The sequence below is a fragment of the Balaenoptera physalus genome (genome assembly GCF_965194825.1).
Source record: "Balaenoptera physalus genome assembly, chromosome: 20".
Lineage (NCBI taxonomy): Eukaryota > Metazoa > Chordata > Mammalia > Artiodactyla > Balaenopteridae > Balaenoptera > Balaenoptera physalus.
This window is the reverse complement of record NC_138901.1, coordinates 13,663,781-13,679,204: the sequence shown is the minus strand read 5'-3', so window position 1 is coordinate 13,679,204 and position 15,424 is coordinate 13,663,781. Positions and strand designations below refer to the sequence as shown.

The 15,424-nt window shown below is 42.5% G+C and overlaps 1 protein-coding gene across 6 annotated transcripts in view; it reads right to left on the bottom strand.

Annotated features, from left to right (window-relative positions):
• PITPNC1 (phosphatidylinositol transfer protein cytoplasmic 1) overlaps window positions 1-15,424 on the bottom strand; it is a 268,187-nt gene that overhangs the window by 167,499 nt on the left and 85,264 nt on the right. Inside the window, exon 2 of one of the 6 annotated variants that reach the window (XR_014257618.1) lies at window positions 8,001-8,193. The exons of 4 other annotated variants lie outside the window; for them this stretch is intronic. Coding sequence is in view for 1 of the 2 variants with exons in the window: in XM_082442146.1 (XP_082298272.1) it covers window positions 8,063-8,193 (131 nt within the window). In the remaining variant the exon portion in view is untranslated. Of the gene's footprint in view, window positions 1-7,972; window positions 8,194-15,424 lie in introns of those variants that run through there. One more of the 6 variants, XM_082442146.1, reaches the window with a different exon arrangement.

The window sequence follows — 15,424 nt, the reverse complement described above, 5'->3', positions numbered from 1 at the left end:
TAATTTTATTTTGGCTGCGTTGGGTCTTTGTTGCTGCACGCGGGCTTTCTCTATTTGCGGCGAGTGTGGGCTACTCTTCGTTGCGGTGCACAGGCTTCTCATTGCGGAGGCTTCTCTTGTTGCAGAGCACAGGCTCTAGGCGCACGGGCTTCAGTAGTTGTGGCTTGTAGGCTCTAGAGCACAGGCTCAGTAGTTGTGGCGCTTGGGCTTAGTTGCTCCGTGGCATGTGGGATCTTCCCGGACCAGGGCTCGAACCCGTGTCCCCTGCATTGGCAGGCTGATTCTTAACCACTGCGCCACCAGGGAAGCCCCTGTGTAACACTTCTGAATTAAAAAACAATACCCATTTATCCACTTTTGACATTATCGCCCTCAACCTTCTCTTCTCTGGTCTAAATAGAAATAATTCTGCTAATCTGTGATAATACTAACTCTTTCAATCACCATGTATGAGTCTGGGTTAAAATCGCTTGAGAAGTCTGACAGAAATGAAAACATTTTTTGTAGAATGAATTGTACCTAATGCTCTCAGGTGGGCTCAACCAGAGGGGAACAGTAAGTGCTTTCCATGTGTCTCAGTGGACTGGAATTCAAAGGCAGACACAGTAATTCCATAGTAAACAGGGGGAGATTAAGGCTCAAGTCTGGGGTAATACTTGTCACAAAGGAACCCAACCTAACTTGGTTTTTGCAAAGACAAGCACTAACCTTTGTATGACTCAACTCAAAGAAAGCAAGGAATGAGATTTAGATGCCTCACGGAACTAGTTAAAAACCTGCATATTTGGTTATGCTCAGAAGACTGAAAATATTTTTCATATCATTTTCATGGGGAAATTACTGCATGCAAGAATCTATAGTTCAACAGTAGGAGGAGATGGAGAAGAAAATTATGGGGAAGGGGAAATGTCTCCCTCATGAAAGTGTTTGTTAGAGGGGCGGTATTTTGAAAATGTGTTCTTTCCACCCCGCAATTCAAGTTGTGCTCTCTCGCATTTTTTTCTCTAAGGACAAGTATTACCCTTGGCACTACTCCAAAAATGCTCTCTGTAATTCCTGCAACGTTGTCTTCTCAGAATTCAATTCTCAGCAACACCAAAAATTCATTTGTGTTTCAGAATTTCCAAATTCTAAGCATAAGGAGTGGAAAATAATCAAATGAAAGATGGTCAATACACCAACAGGCATATGAAAAGATGCTCAACATTGCTGATTATTAGAGAAATGCAAACCAAAACTACAGTGAGGTACCACCTCACACCAGTCAGAATGAGCATCATTAAAAAGTCTAGGGACTTCCCTGGTGGTGCAGTGGTTAAGAATCCACCTGCAAGAAAAAAAAAAAAAAAAAAAAAAAGAATCCGCCTGCCAGTGCAGGGGACACGGGTTCGAGCCCTGGTCCGGAAACATCCCACAGGCCACAGAACAACTAAGCCCGTGTGCCACAACTACTGAGCCTGTGCTCTAGAGCCTACAAGCCACAACTACTGAAGCCCGTGCGCCTAGAGCTCGTGCTCCGCAACAAGAGAAGCCACCGCAATGAGAAGCTCATGCACCGCAATGAAGAGTAGACCCCACTCGCCGCAACTAGAGAAAGCCCGCGCACAGCAATGCAGCCAAAAATAAATTAAAAAAAAAAAAGTCTACAAATAACAAATGTTGGAGAGGATGTGGAGAAAAGGGAACCCAAGTACACTGTTGGTGGGAATGTAACTCGGTGCAGTCACTATGGAGAACAGTACGGAGGTTCCTCAAAAAACTAAAAATAGAATTGCCATATGATTCAGCAATCCCACTCCTGGGCATATATCTGGAAAAGACAAAAGCTCTAATTCGAAAAGATACATGCACCCCAATGTTCATAGCAGCACTATTTACAATAGCCAAGACATGGAATCCATAGACAGATGAATGGATAAAGAAGATGTGGTATATACACTCAATGGAATACTACCCAGCCATAAAAAAGAATGAAATCATGCCATCTGCAGCAACATGATGGACCTAGAGATTATCACACTAAGTGAAGTAAGTCAGAGAAAGACAAATACCATATGTATCACATATGTGGAATATAAAGTATGATGCAAATGAACTTACTGATGAAACAGAAACAGACTCACAGACACAGAAAACAAACTTACGGCTACCAAAGGGGAAAGGGGGTGGGGGAGGGATAAAGCAGAAGTTTAGGATTAGCAGATACAAACTACTATATATAAAATAGATAAACAACAAGGTCCTACTGTATAGCAGGGGAACTATATTCAATATCCTGTAATAAATCATAATTGAAAAGAGTATGTATATACGTGTATAACTGGATCACTTTGCTGTATAGCAGAAATTAACACAACATTGTCAATCAACTATACTTCCACACACACAAAAAAAGATGGCCAATACATATAAACTGTCCCATATCCAAAGACATTTATTTCTAGGGACTTCCCTGGTGGTCCAGTGGGTAAGACTCCATGCTCCCAATGCAGGGGGCCTGGGTTTGATCCCCGGCCGGGGCACTGGATCCCGCAAGCACGCCACAACTAAGAGTCCACATGCTGCAACTAAGAGTCTGCATGCTGCAACTAAGAAGTCTGCATGCTGCAACAAGGTTCCTGTGTGCCGCAACTAAGACCCAGTCCAGCCAGAATAAATAAATATTTTTTAAAAAACAAAGACAGGGACTTCCCTGGTGGCACAGTGGTTAGGACTCTGCGCTCCCAAAGCAGGGGGCCCAGGGTCGATCCCCGCCCAGGGAACTAGATCCCACATGCGTGCGGCAACTAAGAGTTCGCATGCCGCAACTAAGGAGGCGCCCTGCTGCAATTAAGGAGCCCACGAGCTGCAACTAAGACACAGCGCAACCAAATAAATATTTTTTTAAATAAATAAAAAAAATAAAATAAAAAACAAAGACATTTATTTCTCAATGTTGATTATATGTGTTCAGCTTTTTATAATCAACAACAAAAACTCTCTAGCAATGTCACCATGACAACATAATAGAATCAGCTAGAAGTGCTCTCCCTGTAAGCTGCTGTATGTTATGCCCATAGCTGTATCAGTCAGGGTTGGTCTGTTACGTTGTGGTAACAAAGAACCACAAGATCTCCATGGCTCAAAACAGCCAAAGTTTACTCCTTGCTCAAGCAGGTCAACAGGGCTGCTCGGATCCTTCTCATCACTCAGACACCCAGGCTGACAGAGCAGTCACCACCTTGAACTTTGCAGGTCACCACACAAAAGGGGAAGAGAGAACTCTCAGAGCGCCCACACTAGCAAGAAAATGCTGAATGTGGCACTATGTCGCTCGCGTTAGAGGTCATTAGCCAGAACTAGTCACATCCAGCTACAGAAGACCAGGAACACAGTTCTCTTGTATGTCCAGAATGAGAGATTAATAGAAATATTTGAGAAACAGGAACAAACAATAACTGATAGCTTTTCAAAAACACTAGAAATGAGACTATAAAATAGGCTGGATTTTTTTGTTAATTTTTTAGGCTGGTTTTTTTTAAATGTAATTTTGTTGTCAAAATGGATGTAATATTCTGGAATTCTATCTGTGTGACGATACTAAAATGTCAGCCTCTAGGATGAGAAACCTTTATCCCCATCAAGGCTGTCTTAACAAGTTCTAGTTTGCAGCCCAAATTCGTAAACCATTCTATCTTTTGTAAGCATTTCTTGAGAACTAAGAAGTGAAAAATAAACTTTCACTATTTGATTTTTGATAGATGTTTGCTTTTCAGGAAAGGAAATGTAACTAATTATTAGGATCTGCTGCATTAGTAATAGCGCCAAACTTCTTCTATTTTATCTCATTATTTTGGCATAACAGGATGCCAAGCAAGAGGAATGTCTAGCTCTTCAGGTTCTCTGAAACAACCTGAGCTAAAATCCAGATGCACTTAGCCATTAATTTTTTAAAAATAAGAAATGTGATTTGCCAGTTCAATCAAATGTCTAAAAGGAAAGTAGGCAGCTGTTATCGAAGACATCATTCCAACTTTCTTAAAGCAGAGTTTACGTTGACTAATATATAGTTACAAACTGCTAACTCACATTTAATTACATGTCAATGTATGCAATGTACAGTTGCCCAAGTCATTGGTCAAGATGGCCACTGAAAACAGGCCACATCATTCTAGAGTCGAGTGGGTTTTCCCCTCATGTAATTCTGTAGATAGATGTCATTAGACTGTCTTCTCTTTTTTTCATTTGTCATAATCAGCTAAATGACGTGACCAGTCATCTATCTGACTAATCACTGCGAGTTGAATTCAAGGTCATACATTGATTCTGACATAGGCTAGCGCTTAACGTGGATTCCCCCAGCAGAAAAGAACTGAGAAAAGGGAACAGGAGAGAAATCAGGAGTGAAAAGTGACAGCATGGACACGCAGGGGGCCCTAAGTCTTCTAAAAAAAGAAAGAAAGACAAGAACTCAAGAGCAAGCAATTTATTTGGGAGGTGAAAGGAACGAGGAAGTGATATAGAGAAGGGAAGATATGAAATAAATGGTGTGTTTCAAGCCAATTACAACCCTGCGCAACTGAGCTGAACCCCATTGGTGGAACCTGCAAAAACCACGTAGACACACGTCTTAGATTTACCCACCCTGAAGGGTGAGGGAGCTGGGGTATGTCAGTCATTGGTTGGGCTGCTCCCGGGAAGCATTGCTTCATGGGCAGCAAAGTGACCTATAGCCCAGAAAAATCTTCAAGCAAAGAAATGCAGGTGCTGTAAGTCAGAAGTCAGGCCAATGTGCACTGAAGTGGTAAAGATGAAGGAATATGGGCAGGGTACCAACCGCATCTGTTATAGCTATTAACACATCTGGTAATGGCCACCAGCTCTAACTCCAGCCAAATGCCTTGTCATTGGTCACTAGGAGCAACAGTATCGTGTCATACATGCCTGCATTTCCAATAGTCAACTAGTAGCGTTAAAATAGTGGCAGACCAAGATGCAGATTTTTTAAATATACTTAGTAATAATAAAACTAATGGTAAACCAGAAAGAAAAGGTTAAAATGCACAAAGCTACAGTTTCACATCAAAAGCAACATTTCCCAAAGTGAAAACACTCTATCCCCACTCTATCATGTCATCTTGTTTTACTGTCTTTTCAGCTTTTATCACTATCAGAAATTACTTATTCATTTACTTCACGTACGGATTTACGTGTTTGCGGCTGTTTCAACCACTTAGCATGTGAAAAGAGAGACCTTGGGATTTCCATGGTGGTCCAGTGGTTAAGACTCCACGCTCGCAATGCAGGGGACCCAGGTTCCATCCCTGGTCAGGGAACTAGATCCTGCATGCCGCAACTAAGAGCCCGCATGCCACAACTAAAGATCCCGCACGCTGCAACAAAGATCCCACACGATGCAACTAAGACCCAGCACAGCCAAATAAAAATAAAATAAATTTTAAAAAACCACAAAAAACAAACAGAGACCTTGTCTGTCCTGTTTACTAGTGTAACCCCAGCATCTGGCACATGGATGCTCAATAAATAGTAGTTAAATGAATAAAAGATCACCTTTCCAGAGAGACCCAAAGCCAATGGGCATAGAATAGGCTCTGAAAAGTCCTTTATCATAGGACATAGTGACTTTATTTACCCTAGCATGTCTCAAGTTTATGCAACCATGGAACCCTTGTGTGCGTGGGGTTTTTTTGTTTTTTTGTTTTCTGGCCACGCTGCGCAGCTTGGATCTTAGTTCCCCAACCAGGGATTGAACCCATGGCGTCGGCAGTGAACGCGTGGAGTCCTACCCACCAGACCACCAAGGAATTCCCAACCATGGAACCCTTTTATCCTGGAAATTAATTTTCCCTGGAAACAAAGTTTGAGAAATGCTAGTCCAGAGATGACAAAGCCAGCAAGATTGAAAATAACTTTAGTGAGTATGACATGGTTAATAAACTGTAGGAGACACTGGAAATATTCACTCCTAGAAATTCAAGAGACTGAAAGAGGTAAACACCACTCCTTAAGAAACAGAAAGAATTCACAATATATGTAAGTCAAATCACTGTACTACTCACCTTAAGCTTATACAGTGTTGTATGTCAATTATAACTCAATAAACTTGGAAAAATAAATAAACAAACAAGAGTCTGGTCTTCCACCAAAAAAAGAAAGAAAGAAAGAAAATATCTCATGTGCCTACCAATGGCTGGCCCATTTCTAGACGATGCCCAAGTACAAGTTCCATAATAAAAGGTGCTCAGGCAAATTTCATCCAATGGTAACTTTTGCTCTGACAAAGGCTCTTTTATTTTCCAAATTTTGATTTACTACAATTTGATTTGTTACAAAGCAAATCGATCCCAGGGATAGGGCAGGCTGGCTGACTCCTGATAACGGCAGTCTTCTTAAGGGCAGAGGTTTAGTTCAGGTTTTGTTCACTGATAAATCTACAAAAGTTATATCAGAATATCTGTTTCCATGGAAAGAGGTTAAAAGTATTGTTCAGTGGAAGAAAGCAGTTGATAATAAATGTGTGCCGTATGATCTCATTTTAGTAGTAGTATTTTATACATAATCTCCCTGGAATGTCAGCTCCATGCAGACAGGGGTTTTGTCTGTTTATTCATGCTTTATCCCTAGGGACTGGCACATGGCAGGCATTCAATAAATATTTGTTAACTGCAGAAACAGATGTCTGCATTGAAAGGAAGGTTTATACATGCAGTGTATATGCAAATATATTCAACAGTGGTTAATTCTGGGCGTCAGATTTGTGGGTATTATCTGGCAGACCTGTATTTTTCTCATTCTTACAAGGAAGATGCATTGCTATTGAAATAAGAAAACAAAGACATCTTTTACAATGATTGCTAGGTTGCTGCCACCACACCTTCTTCCCCTTTCCAAGCCCCATTTCAGTACTTCAAGGTCAAACCCACTCTCCCCTATTCCCACAAGGGTCTAGAGGCATCAGGCAAGTGAGCAGCAGCCTCCACTTTAGACAGGTGGGGCCTTGAATTTTAATCTAGTTTACTCCACTACACCAGTACTTTTTCCACAGGCCTATCAAAGCAGGATATTTAGAAACCCTGCATATCATTTGATCGCTTTCTCAGGTATAGAGTGTAGAACTAAACCTGAAAGCTGGAAAGGAGAGTTAAAACTGGAGCTCTTACGAGACTGCAAATTTGTTGCTGACACTCAAGGTGGAGGATACTGCAGCTGTGCCATTCATCTCTCCAGTGATGGGTTAAGAATATTTAGAATTCACAGTCAGTAGCTCAGCAGCCTCTCTGTTAGGGCTCTAACAATTGCCCTGCCCTGTGACGGGTTCTTCTGACACATGGAGTACTCCTCACTGAGAATGCAGAGTTCCCACCTAAGGAAGAGGGTCCTTGCTCCTAGAAAACCCTGTGTCCAACACTTGGATCTTACAAAATATCCACATTAAAGAACAGCTACTGAATTCACCATTCGATTCTCCTTTTAACAAAAGGATTCCAAATATGACTGGATATTTTAAAAATTAACTAGAAAACTGGCAATATCTACTAAAGCTGAACATATAACAATTCAGCTCCTGAGAATATCGCCAACAAAATATACAATATGTTCCCTAAAAGCACTTATTCGTAATAACTCCAAACAGGAAGCTACTCAAATGTCCCCAGAAGGAGAAGAATAAATAAATTGTGGCATCTTCACACCATGGAACACTACACAGCAATGGGAATGATCAAACACGCAACAATAGGACACATCTCACACAGTGCTGGGTGGAAGGAGCCTGCCACAGAAGACCACATACCATATGATTCCATTTAAACAAGTTCCAAGGGCATAAATTCTATCTATGGTGTTGGAAGTCAGGACAGTGGTTATCCTGGGGTGATGAGAAGACAGGAATGAGGCATGAGGATACTGTTTCTCGAGCTGGGTGTTGGTTATTGTTTTAGTTTTCATAGAAAATTACTACAGACTTGGTGGCTTAACCCAACACAAATTTATTCTCTCACAGTTCTGGAAGCCGGAAGTCAGAAATCAAGGTGTCAGCAGGGCCAGGCTCCCTCTGAAGGCTCTAGGGGACAATCTGTTCCTTGCCTTTTCCAGCTTCTGGTGTCTCCAACTGTTCCTTGTGGCCGTATCTCTCCCATCTGTCTCTATCTTCACATGGCCTTCTCTCCCATGGCCTCTTCTCCTCTTCTGTCTCTGGTAAGGATATCTGTCATTGGATTTAGGGACCACCCAGGATGATCTCATCTCAAGAGCCTTAATTTAATCTCAAAGACCCCTTTCCAAATAAGATCATATTCACAGGTTCTGGAGGACATCTCTTTCTGGGAGCCACCATTCAACTCACTACAGTTACCTGGGTGTGAAATTTTACCCAGTGATGCATGAATGCACTTTTCTGATTGTGTGTTATACATCCACAAGGATTTAAAAAAAAAAAATACAACTTCTCAGAAATACATTTGTTATTCACCATGACACATTTTGCACACATCTAACAAAAAAGAAGAACACAATCCCTGGTATTTCATTGGCCGTAATGCCTGCAGAGTTTTTGGCTTTTCACAACCTCCCATCCCACTTCTGGTTCTTAGTAGAATGTACAGAAACCTCACAGCAACTTCCATGTATGTTTTTATTAACTGATTTTCCCCCATCCTCCACTACCCGAAGTGTTGAAATCCTTTAACAAATTACAAGCCAGGGGCCATCAGGGAGTCTGGGCTCTGCACTGTGTCAGCTCAGAGAATCAGGCTGTAATTTTAGACAGATGTTCGTAAACTTGGGGATTCCTGGTATGTGGACTTGGGTGCCTCCAACCCCAGACGGCAGGGGAAGCAGCCAGTGTTGCCTGCCCAGATGACCAGAAAATGTTTCTTAATGAATTGTCCAGCGGGACTCACGCTGGCTCCCACATCTGGCAGATCTGGGTTATATCACTCTCGGTCCTCAGTGTCCTACGGGTTCCTGGGAACGCCCTGCCCAGAGTCAAGTGCACCAGCTGCAGCAGCTGGCTGCATTCACATGCCTCTCTGCGTCATCCTGACGGTCACACACTATGGGGCTGGCTCCGGCTCCCAGTTCCAGAGGCTGAGTCGGCCGCCCCCCAGGAGGCCACCGCCTCTCACTTTCCCATGGGCCTAAGAAGTCACCATGGAAGTAAAATTCCATGCCTGGAGGTATCTAGGGGAGGACTGCATTCTCTGCTTTTCTACACTAATAGCTCCTGGCACCATAATTCAACATTAGCTGTGTTAATCTAGAGAGAGGAAAAAACAAACATAAAAAACCTGAGCCATTCACATTCCTCAAATAGGATCCGAGGAGGAGAGAAAGAAGTAAAAACTTTGAAAGAATTTCCAAGAAGAAATATAGATTTAAACAGCATGTGGCACAAGGTGGATGGTGGCAAAGAGGTGACAATTTTCATGGAGATGGGGAGGCCTCTGACGCTCTGCTCTGTTGGACCAGAGTCCTGCTATGTTCTCTCCATCACATGAAAAGCCCCAACACTCTCTTACAGTCTACCTGGCACTACATTCCTGCTTTCTGATTAACTACAGAGCCTTGGAGACCTTTATTTTGTATCCTTTTAGTAACTGATCAGAACTGCCCTGAGGCTGCTTCTGGGACAGAACTCCCAGCAGCACCCTGTGGGGAGGTTCTTTATCTTCCTGCTCATTATCACTAGAACATGATGTAATTCACACTCATGGAACTACTATACAGGCCTGCCTCACTCCCCATCAATTCCACCTGTTCATTCAGAGTCAGGGCATGTTAGAGCCAGAGAGGACTTTTTTTTTTTTTAAACAAAATCTTTAATCTTGGGCTTCTTCACAGTGGTTAAGAATCCGCCTGCCAATGCAGGGGACACAGGTTCGAGCCCTGGTCCGGCATGCTCCCACATGCCGTGGAGCAACTAAACCCGTGCGCCACAACTACTGAGCCTGTGCTCTAAAGCCTGCGAGCCACAACTACTGAAGCCCGTGCACCTGGAGCCCATGCTCCGCAACAAAAGAAGCCACCACAGTGAAAAAAAGCCTGCGCACCGCAACGAAGAGTAGCCCCCGGTCGCCGCAACTAGAGAATACCCGCGGGCAGCAACTAAGACCCAGTGCAGCCAAAAATAAATAAATAAAAATTAAAAAAAAATCTTTAATCTCATTCTTCAAACTGGTTTGCCAATCCTCATTCTAATTTTAAAGCCAAAACACAAGAAACCTGCGATCCTGACAAGTAATTCATCATTCCCCAGTTAGATAATGACATACACAAGCGTACTACCCAGGTCTCCTCATTCTTTGTTTCAAAATTACATCATGCAGCTCATTAATTTAAAAAGAAAAGCCTATTAAAAGTCTTTAAAATGTGGGCTGAGATTTACAAATCTGCAGATGTGTTCTAAAGAAATAACCAAGAAGAAGACAGAAAGAAAGGGATGGAGAAAATATTCATTTACATTTAGTCCTTTACCTGGTGCTTCAGAACGCTGGCTGCCCAGCAGACTCATTCAGCTTTCCCAAACCCCATGCCCAGGTCAGACCTCAAACCAATTAAATCACCATCTCTGGAGGTGGGGTTTGGATGGCAGTAAGCAACCAGGTAACTCCAATGTGTAGCCAACCTGGAGTGCCATTGATTTACTGGAGTTTAGGCCAAAACAGCTGTGTAGAGACCAAAATCATAGTTTTCGAAAGAACAAAGAGGAAAGAAAAGAAACAGAAAAGGAGGAGGGAGGGGTCATTTATATGACATGATCTTCAATTTGTCATCCTCTGTGCTTCAGTGGGCTAAATGAATGCGTGGTCAAATTGAGAAGATCTACACGGGTGATCTCAGCCTGGGACAAGGTCACCTTTCCCCACCATGCCTGTGACCACAGAGGCATGTGGACTACAGTTGGAGAAAGGGGGAAAAGAGCTAGCAATCAGGTCCGGTACTCTTACAGTACTCACAGCTTCTCAGGATACTTTTCCTTTTTAAAAAAGGAGCCCATTACCATATGATCCAGCAAGTCCACATTTTGATATATATCCAAAAGACTAAAACGCAGGGACTCAAACAAATATCTGTATACCCGTGTCCACAGCAACATTATTCACAATAGCCAAAAAGTCGAAGCAATCCATCCATCCATCGACTGAGGAATGGATAAACAAAATGTGGTCTATACACACAGTGGAATATTATTCAGCCTGAAAAAGGAAGGGGCATTCTGACATAGGCCACAACACGGATGAACCTTGAGGATGTTGGTCCAAACGAAATAAGCCAGTCACAGTACAAATACTGGATGATCCCACTTATATGAGGTCCCTAAAATAGTCAAATAATAGAGACAGAAAGTCAATTGGTGGTTGCTGGGGGCTGGGGGGAGGGAGGACACAGAGAATTATTGTTTAATGGGTACAGAGTTTCAGTTTTGCATGAAGAAAACTTGCATGGATGGTGGTGATAGTAGCACAAACAATGTGAATGTACTGAATGGGACACAAAAATGGTTAGGATGGTAAATTTTTTAACAAGTAGGGAGGTGCCCTATGAGTGCCTCTCATTTACTTCTCTCTGGTGCTGGCAGAGGTTACTGAGGGCAAAATCACAAAGGTAGATGTGTCATCTGTAAAATTCTGACGTCTGAGGTCTGCGCACAACATACCCCAGGCCACTGAAATCTATTTGGCAGGACTGGCTGACTCAAGAAAGAGTTATAGAGCTTTGCAACTCCCCAGGGGGCACATGAGGGCCGGCTGGCAGGCCTTGCGTTTCACGTTATATAACCACCAAGCTGCCAGTTTCCAAACAAGACGAGGTGAATTCCAATGTGCTCCACGCCTACGAGGAGCCAACTGATGATTAATTCCCAAATAACTTTATCAAGGAGCCTTTTTCTAATTCCCAAATGCAGTAATGCCATTTATTTGTTAGTTGAGAAATCTCTGGTTTCCTTTCTGATGGGTTGACTCAAATGTATTGTGAAAGAGGGGCTTATTTTTCATCTTTTCCCTCCGTTTGGCTTAGTATTCTAGGGGCAAAGAACAATTTCAACAAGGAGAAAATTCCGTTGGCAGCAGCTCTTTTTGAGCTGCTCTGTAATCCAAAGCTTTCAAGTGAGTAAGCTTTCTTCTTGACTAACACCTCTGCGACAGACAGAGAAGGAAAAAACCTGCAGCTCTTCCCTGATCAATGGTCCTAACCCTTTCCTTCAGTCTGTGATGATCCTATACAGGGGATGACTTGTGAAGATGTTTTCTAGGGGAAGTCACCTGGGCCCTAGAGGCTGGTCCCCAAGCCCACGTGTCTGAGCTCTGGCCAGGCATCTAAAACAACTTGTCATGTTTCCCCAGCCTCGGACCAGCAGCCCCAGAGCACCACTCACACTTGACCAAGAAAGTCTGTCCCAGGAATTCACCAGGAAGCCCAAAGTTTGGCAGCTGGAAAAATGTAAATCTTCTGCTTTAAGAGTTTGCATATTAACACTTCTGCCAGAAGCCAATCACTTAACAGGAGTTGCATTAAGTACTCGAACATCCTTCTACTGAGCTCAGACACAGGGAAACACTCAGTTGTTTCTTTGGCATAAGGTTCTGCAAGATAAAAGAAATTTCTCTAAATCTAAACAGTAACGGAAAAGGGGAGAGGTTCTTGTCCACGGAGGGAAAAGGAAACGTAACTTAAACGGTATGACTCATTTGTGATAAGTTCTAACCAATGTCCATATTTTATGGGGTTTTTTTCATATAGATACTTACAAATAAATTCCACAATACTCTTTAATACAGGACGTGCCACTTTGGGAACTCCAGGAGGCAGCCTGAAGAGCAAGAAGGAATCTGGTTTCCTGGGTGCTTCTAATTGCTACCCCCTGCTCCAAATGCATAGATACTTTTCAATTATATTCCTCGTTATGTATCTGAATTCAGACACATAAACGTAACCTCCTTGCCTCCCCGCCCCCCTGCCTCAGGTTTGCCCCATGGATGGAAAGGAAAAGATTCCCCCCCCTTGCTTGGATGGAAAGGAAAATACTCCCTGCTTATAACTGCCATGGAAGCGTCATGATTTCCACAGGGCTCCCTGGAGTCCACGGAACTCTGGAACCATGAAGTGGTCCACGGAGTACGTATGTGCACAGCAGCACCCCAGCTGTACATTGGTGCCACCCCAGATCAATGCCGTCTTCTCAGAAGGTCTCTGTGTGCAGACATAAGGCTAGCAAAACTACATACTGCCACGGGAGGAGGAAGAAAAGGTGTATTTTCCACCATCACTCCTTAAAAGCACCCTAAGCACCATATGTAACTTAATAGCCTATTGCTTTCTTTGCCCATAAGAGAGAATTCAGCTCACGAAATACCACCATCAATAAATATTGAGTGTTCGTTATATAAACAGCCCAACAATAAGATAATATACTGTGTTCCAAAACACCGTTAAGGCTCTGAGAACATTTTCTGGCACACTGAAATAGTGGAATGACCATAAATTATGTAAAGGGAGAAATTTCTTACATTTCAGAAAAAAATAAAATAAAAACCTCTAGCAACAGAATTTAGTGCTTAATAACTCTCACATGCTGAAGTTTCAGCTTAATCAACTGTGACTTTTGATATTTTATTTAATATATCTAGGAAGCATCACCAAAAGAGTAATTTTAATATTGCTTCTAAATTCAATTAGAGTGGTTACGTTTTTATGGCAGAGTAACATTCGCAGGGCCATACTTTCATACACCAGTTATTAAATCCCACAGTCCCTTAATCCACATTGCAGACTAATCTAACGCGTTTAAGCCGTCCTTGAAAAGCCATCTCTCAGCGCGGGGCTCACAGAGTGTGATAGCTTTTGCTTTTCTGGCCTAAGAAGTCATTTTTTTTCCTCTTGACATCTTAAGAGTCATCTTTAATAATTTTTTTTCTGTAGTTCCAATGTCTCTCAACTCCTGATATGCCAGACTGACTTGGCAAGTCTGTTCTTCTCCCACAGAAACACCCATCAGCTGCTGCTATTGCTGACTCCCAGGCACATGGTCTGGCAGATACCGTATTACAAAATAAATCCACAAATCCAGATGAAAAGCCAGACGCTTCCCAGCATGCTCCACACAATTCCCACTGTGCCGGTGACAGATGCTCCCAGTGGCCTGAGCACCAGGAAACCAGGAAACTCACATACACAAAGACACACACACAGACACAGACACACACACACACACACACACACACACACACACACACACAGAGTCTGGCCAAGTGGTTGGGAGTGAGAACCCCGTGGCTACATTCTACCAACTTTAGGTAAGTCACTGGGTCTCTCTCTGCTTCCCTATTTGTAAGATGGTAATACTCATTGTAACCACCTTCATTGACACAATGAGCAAGAATCAAAAGAAGTTCTAGTTCTTAGGGTGGCATCTGAAATTTTTATTAAAGCCTTCAGTCTGATTTCTTAGGGAATTGGACTCATTTTTACAGGTCCAGACAAATAGGCAAAGCAAGCACCAGCAAGTTCTAAATTAGGGTTCCACTGCTTTAAATATTTTTTTCAGAACAAGGTCAGATGTAAATTAACAATGACAGCAGCCCCTAGAGGATTAAGCCGGCTTATGTGGTAACTGAACTAAAGATGAATTCTTTGATATAAAGGCAAGATGGTTCCAATTTAGAATGACGAGATAGTTCAACAAAGGCTCATGTTTTTAATCTGGAAAAAGTTGGCTATAAATGATCTCAAGCTTAACACAAATCTAATTAGGCGAAGCTAGACAGTGGAAACTAACACAAGCATCTATCACATAGGCACTTTCAGAGCTGGGTATCATGCCCATGTTACAAGCAAGGAAACTGAATAAAGAAATGGGTTAATAGGGGTGAAGGGAGAATGGCTATTCCATGACAGTCAACAGTGTTGGCTACCTTTTACTTCTCTTCCATTATAAACAGAGCTATATTTTGAAAATTAAGATCTACGTGCTTTTCAAGTAGAAAAACCAAAGTATAAAGTACTAAGTCTGCCCAGGCTACCCACCAATCCAAGCTGTGGGTACTTCCCATCCTCCCATTCTGCCCTCAGATGGGTAGGTAGGTGATGGAGAGATGGACAGATGGATTTATAGTCTTTGAAATCAATAAACCTATAGGTCATGAAACATTTTCCAAAACATTTGGACCGATTAAACCAGAATCACACCCGCAAAGAGACAATTCATCTTAATGTTGATCAAAAAAGGAGAAGAAAATTATTTTTAAAAAATGGAGGGCTTCCCTGGTGGTCCAGTGTCTAAGACTCCGTGCTCCCAATGCAGGGGGCCTGGGTTCAATCCCTGGTCAGGGAACTAGATCCCACATGCCGCAACTAAAAAGATCCCGCGTGCTGCAACTGAGACCCGGCGCAGCCAAGTAAATAAATATTTTTTAAAATGGTATGG